Raw genomic sequence first — 11,316 nt, forward strand, 5'->3', positions numbered from 1 at the left:
TTACACAGGTATATGACGAAACAAAAAGTTACACAGGTATATGACGAAACAAAAAGTTACACAGGTATATGACGAAACAAAAAGTTACACAGGTATATGACGAAACAAAAAGTTACACAGGTATATGACGAAACAAAAAGTTACACAGATATATGACGAAACAAAAAGTTACACAGGTATATGACGAAACAAAAAGTTACACAGGTATATGGCGGAACAAAAAGTTACACAGGTATATGGCGAAACAAAAAGTTACACAGGTACATGATGGAACAAAAAGTTACACAGGTATATGATGGAACAAAAAGTTACACAGGTATATGGCGGAACGAAAAGTTACACAGGTATATAAAGAAACAAAAAGTTACACAGGTATATGATGGAACAAAAAGTTACACTGGTGTATTACAAAAGAAAACTGCGAATGCATTGTAAAACAAACCACCACTTTCACAGCTATGGTGTACATTACAAGTTGTCATCCATGGGTCGTGGAAGTTAGAGATGATTTAACTTTTAGCGACAATCTGTGACGATATGAGAGGAGGGGGGGGGGGAATAGGAAGGGGGTGACGTCACTTACGGCTGATCGATTAGTACACACTGAGCTAATTTTTCTGTCTCCATGGTCGAATAGTAGAGCAAACGACTACTAACCCAAAAATCTCGAGGACAAATCAGGGTTCGAATCCGTAGAGCGTCCTTCAGTCCAACCAGCTCAGACTGGTACCTAACTTACGTCGAGGGAAGTAAAGACGGCTGGGCTTAGTGACCACAGTATCCCTTCATATGCAGGTCACAAAAAACAGGCGAACTCCGTGGGAACCTTACCAGTGGTCAAACATCTTCCGTCAGATATCCGATGAATACCCCCATTAGTGAACCATCCTTAATGTAATACAATTCAGTTCAAGTCCAAGGTCTTTCGATTTTGGAGTTTTGGGCAAGGTTTGGTGTAACTGCAATCAAATTCAGTCGATACTATTTATTTTCAATAAAACAGAAACAAAATATAAACCATCCTAATATGTAATGACGATAGTAACAGACTGAGTTTCTCGAAAAATTCAAAGACAGAAAAAAGAAAAATGTAGAGCGTTGGGTAAGTTTTCAAAATCACGGTAAAAAATATTTTAGTTGATGACGTCAATCGTTTTAATTAAAGTTTTGTATGTTGTCAGGTTGCGTTATTTAATAGGCCTAAATCAATTATTTTAATTATAAAAGTGTATTCCAACTTCTGATTTATACGCCCGTTTCAATATTGTTTGGTTTTGTTAGTGTAGGTTGGTTTATTTTATTGTCGAAAAACACTTCAAAGTGGACTACTGCTAGACGTATAAACTTTATAGTGGTGTAGGACAAACAGTTATATATATATATATATATATATATATATATATATATATATATATATATATATATATATATATATATATATATATATATAAATATATGTATATATATATATGTATATATATATCTATATATCTATATATATATCTATATATATCTATATCTATATCTATATCTATATCTATATATATATATATATATATATATATATATATATATATATATATATATATATATATATATATATGCCTAAATAAAATCAAATAATAAACAGAATTAAACAATTATATATATAAAAGAATATTGTTTTTACATACCAAATTTTCTTACTAAGAACTGAATGCGGGTCATTTTTATTTGACTAAATGTGTTTTATGCTATTTTAAACCTTAAACATAAACTGCGGAGGACTGCTATAGATACAGATGTTTGAACGGGAATATTGTTTGATTTCATGTGTCTCATCGTACTCAACATAAGATACCGGCTGCTTATAATATTTATATTATTTTTCTTTTATCCCAATTTTTTTTTAGCTCTACGTATAAGCCCAAACCCCCTCAACCAATCATGTCGATTTTAAAAAAAAATCTCTTGAATCACTATTTAATGACACTTTTGCATTATGAGGTTTAAAATTAAAATTGTAATTGGACTTTTGTATTCAATCTATGTATAAGTAAACCATAATATTTGAATGCAAGTAGGCTCTTTAAAATTGTCCAGGCCTTTTGATCCTGTCCATAGAGGCCTATATATTTAAGAACACCTCCCGTTTGTAATGTGAAAACACGTGATGTAATCCGAACGATTGACCTTGACCAACTCACTCCACCATCCAGCACTAACAGCGTCCACAGTGACCTGTGACCTTTTCTTTTCACAGGTGAGACAAGCAGAAGGACAAGATGGTTCACACCTTTAGACGTCTGCTGTTGTTGCTGCTTATCACTGGTGTGTTGGTGCCTTCATTTTACAACTAGCAACGTTACACCACAGCCATGTTTGCAAATATTAACGTTAGAGTTCCTACATTAACAAATGTACTTTGTTACAGTTCCTACATTATCAAATGTACTTTGTTAAAATTCCTACATTAACAAATATACTTTGTTACAGTTCCTACATTAACAAATATACTTTGTTACAGTACCTACATTTACACATGTACTTTGTTACAGTTCCTACAATAACAAATATACAATAACAAATATACTTTGTTACAGTTCCTAAATTAACAAATATACAATAACAAATGTACTTTGTCACAGTTCCTACATTAACAAATGTACTTTGTCACAGTTCCTACATTAACAAATGTACTTTGTCACAGTTCCTACATTAACAAATGTACTTTGTTACAGTTCCTACATTAACAAATGTACTTTGTCACAGTTCCTACATTAACAAATGTACTTTGTTACAGTTCCTACATTAACAAATGTACTTTGTCACAGTTCCTACATTAACAAATGTACTTTGTTACAGTCCCTACATTAACAAATGTACTTTGTCACAGTTCCTACATTAACAAATGTACTTTGTTACAGTTCCTACATTAACAAATGTACTTTGTCACAGTTCCTACATTAACAAATGTACTTTGTTACAGTCCCTACCTTAACAAATTTACTTTGTAACAGTCCCTACCTTAACAAATTTACTTTGTTACAGTCCCTACCTTAACAAATTTACTTTGTTACAGTCCCTACCTTAACAAATTTACTTTGTAACAGTCCCTACCTTAACAAATTTACTTTGTTACAGTCCCTACCTTAACAAATTTACTTTGTTACAGTCCCTACCTTAACAAATTTACTTTGTTACAGTCCCTACCTTAACAAATTTACTTTGTTACAGTCCCTACCCTGCCAAGTGCTGTAGGCGATGATGACGTAGGTGAGTGTGACCTGACCAAATGCTACACACAACACTGTGACCCCTGTCAGTGAGTACACTCTCACCTTCAGTTTTTTATTCTTTGTCTTGCAGGTGAAACATGCATTGCCTCTTTAATAGTACATCCATAACTGGGGAGGGGGGGGGGTCGCTAGACTAGTGTTTTACGTTGATTTCTGCCCCCCCCTCTTCCTTCTTTATTAATAGTTTAATACTAATAATCTTTTGGATAAATTAAATATTTTTGTATAGAGAACATTTGTGTATGCAAGTTTTGAATTTAATATCTATCATTTAAATTCTTACCCTAATTGCTTTTTTTTAATATGTCGCCTTCGTGATTGTCTTAATTAACTAGGGCTACATAAAACAAAAATATTATCGTGTGTTGAATTTTTTTATACTGTTAGCTCTTTAGTCAATATTTGATGGCGGGGTTGGCGGAGTGTTGAGAGGAGAGGTGGGGGGGGGGGGGTGTCAAGTACTCGCTTTTGACAAGTTTGAAACAAGTAAACAGATACCTTATATATTAATGGGGAGAAGGGCGTCCGTAAGTGACGACATAAAGTAGGACGGGGGGGGGGGGTCTAGTCATATGTGACGCCTTGTAACTATTATGTATGATGTAAGAATCTGTTTAACTTGTGGGTCGTTTATGTACGAGATAAAATAACAGCAACATAACTATGAGATAATACTTTTATATTTAAGGAGAAAACGGGACCGTGTGGACTGTTTGAAGACCAGTGTGATCAGCAACCCTAACTGTCTGGAGATGACCCGAACTTTATGGAATAACGCCATTGAGGGGTTGGAAAGGGAATTGGCTGAACAATGTGCAGCCGATTAGCATTACATGAAGAATTATCTCCCTTTCTTTTTTTCAAGATGAAAAACTTCCCCTTCTGACGTACACAAAAATCTATTCGTCACGACGATTTATTAAAATGATTTAATTAAAATATTTTTTATTTGAAGGATTATATCTTTTGAGTTATTTTTTTCCTAAATTGAAAAATATATGTTGTCAAATACATTTATTTAAAAATGTGTTGTTTTTATTACAAGCTTTTATTTAACTCACTTCCTCTGTCTGTCGTCAGTCTGTCTAGACGGAAACGCAGGAGTGAAAATTCGGACAGTTCTACTTGACCGATACGATTCACAGTTGGCACGTGGGTCAAGACATGAAGACAATGCAATCTGAAACTAAATTTGACTTAATTGGATGCCTAATTAATTTTTTATGAATTAATAAAAATTTGGACCGAATTAGTAGGCATGTCTAGCCAACCACACCACACGCGTCATCACCTTCAATAGCTGCGCCATCACGTAATGGCTGCGTTCAAAAACCATTGCGCGCCTACTGAACGTGATGTTCAGTAGGCGCGCAATGGTTTTTAGTCATGTAACTCTATTGTAAATAAAACATGTAAAGTACTGAAAAAAAAACTCATAAAAAACGTTTTAATAACAAGCTTTTATGTAATGATGCACTAAAAAGTAGAAAATAAATTATAGACTACTATTTAAATAACTATAAAGAAAAGCGTGGGTGTCTTCCTTAACATTAGTAAAGGTATCCAATAGATACTAAAGTGACCCACGCTTTTCTTTATAGTTATTTAAATAGTAGTCTATAATTTATTTTCTACTTTTTAGTGCATCATTACATAAAAGCTTGTTATTAAAACGTTTTTTATGAATTTTTTTTAGAAACTGTAAACGTATCAATCATTGTGTATTTCAAAAATGATATTATGATAGTTATAAGCTTTTACTGTATGTCAGAATACATTTTAGATACATTTGTAGGCATACAATACACAGATAGTCATTACAATCTGAGAATTAATTACTTATATTTATAATTCAGTTTTGAAAACTGTTTTCAAATATGCCATTGTACCTCCCTAACACTACGTCGTCAAATAGATCTAAATACTTTCTGCTATTTTTAAGAATCAGTGGAAGGCAAGTGGATAGATGTTCTTATTTATTTACATATTTATAAATAGAAAAACTCCATTTATGGTAATAATTTCGGGGATAGCCCTTTATTCAGAACCAATCAAAATATGATCAATTCAAGTGTGCCAAGTAAAAAAAGCCATTTTGAATAAAAAATATCAAAATTAATAAAAATGATAAACAACCACAGTAATATTTATTACTAATATTTTAATACGTAGCAGTAATTTATTAATGACTTATTTGAATGTATTGGTTTTAAATATTCATAAACTATTTATAGAACATAATTTTTAATCACGTTTTTACTTAACGGTTGTAAAAATACCTGTCCAAAGGAAACCCCTTTTCCTGTGTTACCCGTGACTAATATTAATAATAAGGAAAAGACTACCGGAATCTAGATTGAAAGGAAATAAAACAAGAACGTGTTTTTGACTTTTTCAACACTTTGTAAAACCAAAATGCAGGTATTTTAAGATATGGAGCACAACATGTATTTAGATGTGATTATCACCGTAGACATGGACTAATAAAAAAGTACTAGATTCTAGATCTAGATTCTTGATCTATCCAGAATTAATTGAATTAATAATTCTGGATAGATCAAGAATTCCAGAAGTAGAATCTTTCTAAAATATCAGAAATCTAGATCTAGATCTAGATCTAGATTCTAGATCTAACTCGGAGTTATTAATTTAATTTTGCTTTTTTTTTACAAGCTTTTATTTAACTTACTTCCTCTGTCTGTCGTCAGTTGTCAGTCTAGATCAGGGGTCTCCAAACTTTTGAGTCCGTGGGCCGCATTAACTATCAAATTTCAGTTCGGGGGGCCAGTTTTTTCCAGGCATGTCTTTAATTTCACTGGGCAAAGTTCCTCAGCCATCACCAACCAACGTTTTTTCCGTGGACAAAAAGATCGCAGCGGGCCGGATGAGAGGACCTCGCGGGCCGCATCCGACCCGCGGGCCGTAGTTTGGAGACACCTGGTCTAGATCGAAACGCCGGAGTAAAAATTCGGACACTTCTACTTGACCGATATGATTCACAGTTGGCACGTGGGTCAAGACATGAAGACAATGCAATCTGAAATTAAATTTGACTTAATTGGATGCCTAATTAATTTTTTATGAATTAATTAAAATTTGGACCGAATTAGTAGGCATGTCTATCCAACCACACCACACGCGTCATCACGTTCAATAGCTGCGCCATCACGTTCAGTAGGCGCGCAATGGTTTTTAGTCATGTAGGCCTAACTCTATTGTAAATAAAACGTAAAGTACTAAAAAAATTCATAAAAAACGTTTTAATAACAAGCTTTTATGTAATAATGCACTAAAAAGTAGAAAATAAATTATAGACTACTATTTAAATAACTATAAAGAAAAGCGTGGGTCTCTTTAGTATCTATTGGATACCTTTACTAATGTTAAGGAAGACACCCACGCTTTTCTTTATAGTTATATAAATAGTAGTCTATAATTTATTTTCTACTTTTTAGTGCATTATTACATAAAAGCTTGTTATTAAAGCATTTTTTATGAATTTTTTTTCTATTTTACATTAGGATTAGTGTTAAGATTACGGGTTAGGTTCAGGGTTAGTTATAAGATTAGATATAAAAACATTAGTTCTACATAACAGTTGATATTGCATAATAGGGGAATTCAATTCAATAATCACAGAAAAATGCCTCTGTCTGATTGGTTAGAGTATGAGTGGCCTTATGAGGGCTATTTGTAGTGAACTGACAACCCCTTGGGCACTAGGCCCAACCCAATAGCCAAGGTGCAGACAGCCCCATGGCAACAATTCCATGCTTGCCACTTCTGAAGTGCCGACTTTTTCGAATATTGTTAAATTTAAATGGAAAATGTTATTTTATACCCTAACCATTACAGCGTTACTTAAGTGGCTGAGTAATTGCTTGTGAAGTATAGGCCTAATTTTTATAGGCCCTAATTAAATTTTAACATTTATTTAATCAGGCCCAAAGCTGCTTGATTGCTTTTTTTATCATAACTATTATTACCATAAATATCAAATTCTGCCAGCATTTTTTTTTACCTTTTTACTAATAGCCTAATGTTTAGGCCAAGTAGTTTAAAAAGTTTATAATCTCATTTATAGTGAATGCAACCATTTTTAGCAGACCATATTATAACATTATAATGTATTTTTAGTTTTTATCACAAGTTTAGTGTTTAAAGTTTAATGACTGATAGAAAACATAATTTTTCCATTTCTGATATAACTGTCCATTTCAGAATCCAAATGAAGACAGTGAATGGAATGACGCCTTGCGTCGGTACAACATTATACCTGAAAAAGAAAAGGAGAAAGAAATTACAGAAGAGGATATTGTTAATATGCTTGAACAAACAGTAGAATCTAAACAACAAGGTGTGATCTTTTTAAATTATTCACAAATCCCAGTTTAGTATGGGGCCCCATCTCCACCCTTAGTGAAGCTAAGATAATCAACTGTGAATTATGATTTTTCATTTTTCTAAACTAAACATTTTAAAGCAAATTTTAAAGAAGTATGGGTTTTGGGTTTGTGTTTTTTTAAATAGTGTATTCAATATTCCACTTTAAAAGTTTCAATAGAACAAGTGAAATTCAAAACTTGATATTGATTGGTTGACTTCATCATATTATAGCATGGAGATACAGCCTTATAATTTCTAAACCAAATCATAACAGACAATACTTTCAATGTTGTTTTAGAGTAACATAAACTTGTTTTATTTAAAATATTAGCTGTATTAAACAGTAACAGTGTGAGACTGCTGTAACTGCGATAAAAAATTGATCAAACATATTGTGTTTTTGTCCAAATAAAATTTCCAATTTTTTTTTTCATGGCCTGGTCACATCCCTAAAATTACATAATTAGGTATATAACAAGTGGTTTAATTCCTATTTTTTTTTTCAAAAAGTGAACATAGAACCCAATTATTCTAACATGAAGTGTTAATTGATATGCCAGCCATCTAAAAAAACAGCTACTGTTTGTTGACAAACTCAGGCTTGACAAATATTATAATTATTTGAAATTTAATTTTTTAAATCGACATTTTAAAATGTGTCTTTAAAATTGGATCAGACTTGATCATACCTCAAATATAGTGAGTTACTATTGTTTATCTCAGTTGATATAAAGATTTAACTTCTAATCATGATGTCTTGTACTTGTACAAATCTAAAGAGGAGAAATTTCTCTAAACACTTCACAGGTAAAGGACTAGACGAATTAACACTGGATGAATTAAATGAAATAGAGGATGATCTTGATGAGGAGGATGAAAGAAGATTTGAAGAATACAGGTGTGTAGTGATTGTGTTAAATCGCTAGCTGATATCTTACAGGTATTTGTGATGGACTGTCAGCTGATATTTGTCAGGAAATTCATATTTATTTCAGTAAACAGTTGTATTTTTACTGAAATAAATACTAAATGATAATTAACTGATATCTAGAATTAAGTAGAATGCAGATCGATGTTAATTAAAAATCATGCATTTTAAATTGGTAATTTAAAGTATATTATTTTTGTGTTTTATAACTGAATATAAACCATATACCTACTTACGTATTCAACTAGATGATTTTGAAATGTTACTTTTATTATGGAAGTATTTAATTGACTTTTGTATACATAGACGTCAAAGGCTGGCTGAGTTAATGGCAATCCAGAAAAACGCAAGATTTGGAGATGTTGGAGAGATCAGCAAAGCTGATTATGTTACTCAAGTAAACAATGCAGGAGAAGGTGTCTGGGTTGTTTTACACATTTATAAAGACGGGTAAGTCTTCTGTTGTTGCTGGATCTGTCATGTGGTGTAACTATACTTGCTTTACTAAGTGTCATTTAGGGTAAAGCATCTTATATAATATCAAAAGATAACTAATATGAAGTAGTATATTAATCAATTTATTTAGTATTTTTAAAATCCAAAAATTGATGAGAAATACTTAACATTTTTAATAGAATTATGGTTACCTACTGACAAAATTTCCAGGGGCAGGCTACTCCCTTTTTTTGTAACAATTTAGTTTTGTAAAACAAGGTCAGTTAAAATTGCATCCCCTCATTTATGGAAGACCACAGATAGTGAACTGAAATCACTTTACCACCAACTGTTACAAAAATTATGTTATATCTATCAGTGACTGTTTATTCTAGTTATCAGGTCCTAAGAAGTTTTTAATACCATAACTATGTCTAATATTAATTGATGATTTTGTTCTATGATACCTATTCAGCATTTTATGATAATTTTTTCCCAGAATCCCCATCTGTAAATTGGTAAACAACCACCTGGTCAACTTGGCGAGGAAATTCCCACAGACAAAATTTTTGCGGAGTGTCTCGTCAGTGTGCATACCAAATTACCCCGATAAAAATCTGCCCTCCATTTTTGTTTATTTTGAAGGAGATTTGAAGAAGCAGTGGGTTGGACCATTTGCTTTTGGTGGGATGAATCTAAAACAGGATGGTAGGTTTAATTAACCATTTTCATTAGTCATTGCTGATGTTTTTTTTAAATTATGTTTAGTATCATCTTGTCTTTAGGCCTGTTCCTCTATTTTTTTAAAATATTGTTTGCTTTACTCAAGTTTAAAGCTTTATGTACAGATGCTACATTATATACACATTTTGTAAAGTATAATAAAAAGCTAGTAAGGGGTACAACTCTAGCTAGTGGTTCATAATTCATTGTAAAATATAAAAATAAATTAACATTTAAGAGTGTAAGCTATGTTTAAGTATTGTGAATGGTATTTAAATTATATAAATGGTGTTCATGTTTATTTTTCAAAATTTTACTTTTAAGCTTTATACAAACATTTGACAGTAGCCTATTTAATTTAAGTAAATACCATTGGACTGGGTATAGATGTGATGGAATAACTCAAGAGAGAGAGAGAGAGAGGGGGAGTTATTTCAGTGCTTGTATTAAAGCTATCATAAAATCTTCTCTTTTAAAAATCTTTCAATGTTGCCTATGCAAAAAATTATGATGTGTTCTGAATCCATGCAATTTTGTTAGCAATGACTGTTTCATCCCTTCAACTTTTCAAAGTTAATATGTTTGACCCACTTGAATGTTGCAGAACTTGAGTGGATGCTAGCGCAGGTAGGCGCTATTCAGTCTGACATTGAAAAGCCTGAAAAACCTGAGATTGAGGACGCCATGACAAGTGCAATTAGGCAAAGTCGGATCAACCAAGATGACAGTGATGATGATTGAAAGCAGTGTGTTTGACTGATGGAACAGCTGCCTTTTGTAAACATGTTGGGAATGGTTGATTGAATAGCTGTGAAAACAGATCTTGCCTGTTTTGAATAATGTGTGTGAATATCTTTTAAATAAGAACAAATAGAATTTTGTAGAATTGTTAAAGTATACATTTAAAAAACAACCTAGCAAAAACCTGGAAAAAAATTATTGTTGATGTAATTTTGATATTAATTATAAAATTAACACTGACGCACGCCTTAGTTCGAAACATAACTCATAGAGGGGAAAGCTTGGTTTGTGATTTGGGCATAATTACTATTGCCCATTTCTAATTATACCATCCAATAATAACTGTTGTTGAAAGTTTAAGGAATGTTTTTGTATATAAACATTTTAAATCTTAACTTGACTTAGTTATGTGTGGGTTCTTCTTATACCTGTGTGATTTTTTAAGCAAGGTGAGGGACTTTATTAATGTACATTTGTTGTTTCTGAAAGTTTTCTGTGTGCATTGTGATGTGATAAAATACTTTTACCTGCCAATAAAGAAAATATTTATAAAATACAAACTTGTGTTTCAATTTTTACTAGTAAAGTAATGCTAACCTTTCAGAACTAACAATTGTAACACTCACTCAATGGGGATGCTTATTAACCACTGAGGTAACAATATGTTACACAATCCTTAGAGCAGATGAAGTAAAGTTTATGTTTCTTGGCCTGTGCATGAAGGTGTGGTCAGCATATACCCAGCCACCTTTACTTTCCTCAATGTAAGTCAGGTACCCATCAAAGCTGGGTGGACGTCCATAGTGTGGATCGGGATCCGAACTC

At 32.3% G+C, this 11,316-nt stretch overlaps 1 protein-coding gene across 1 annotated transcript; it reads left to right on the forward strand.

Moving 5' to 3' along the window:
• The first annotated feature begins 5,565 nt into the window (after positions 1 to 5,565).
• On the forward strand, positions 5,566 to 11,029 carry LOC131951169 (phosducin-like protein 3). Its single transcript, XM_059313497.1, has 6 exons — positions 5,566 to 5,699; positions 7,500 to 7,635; positions 8,472 to 8,562; positions 8,899 to 9,042; positions 9,527 to 9,735; positions 10,355 to 11,029. Exons 1-6 carry the CDS (start codon positions 5,694 to 5,696, stop codon positions 10,489 to 10,491), a joined length of 723 nt encoding a protein of 240 aa, XP_059169480.1. The 5' UTR covers positions 5,566 to 5,693; the 3' UTR covers positions 10,492 to 11,029.
• The last annotated feature ends 287 nt before the right edge of the window (positions 11,030 to 11,316 follow it).

Source organism: Physella acuta, unplaced genomic scaffold (genome assembly GCF_028476545.2).
Source record: "Physella acuta isolate Inbredline_101_S28 unplaced genomic scaffold, ASM2847654v3 ptg000065l, whole genome shotgun sequence".
NCBI classification, from domain to species: domain Eukaryota; kingdom Metazoa; phylum Mollusca; class Gastropoda; family Physidae; genus Physella; species Physella acuta.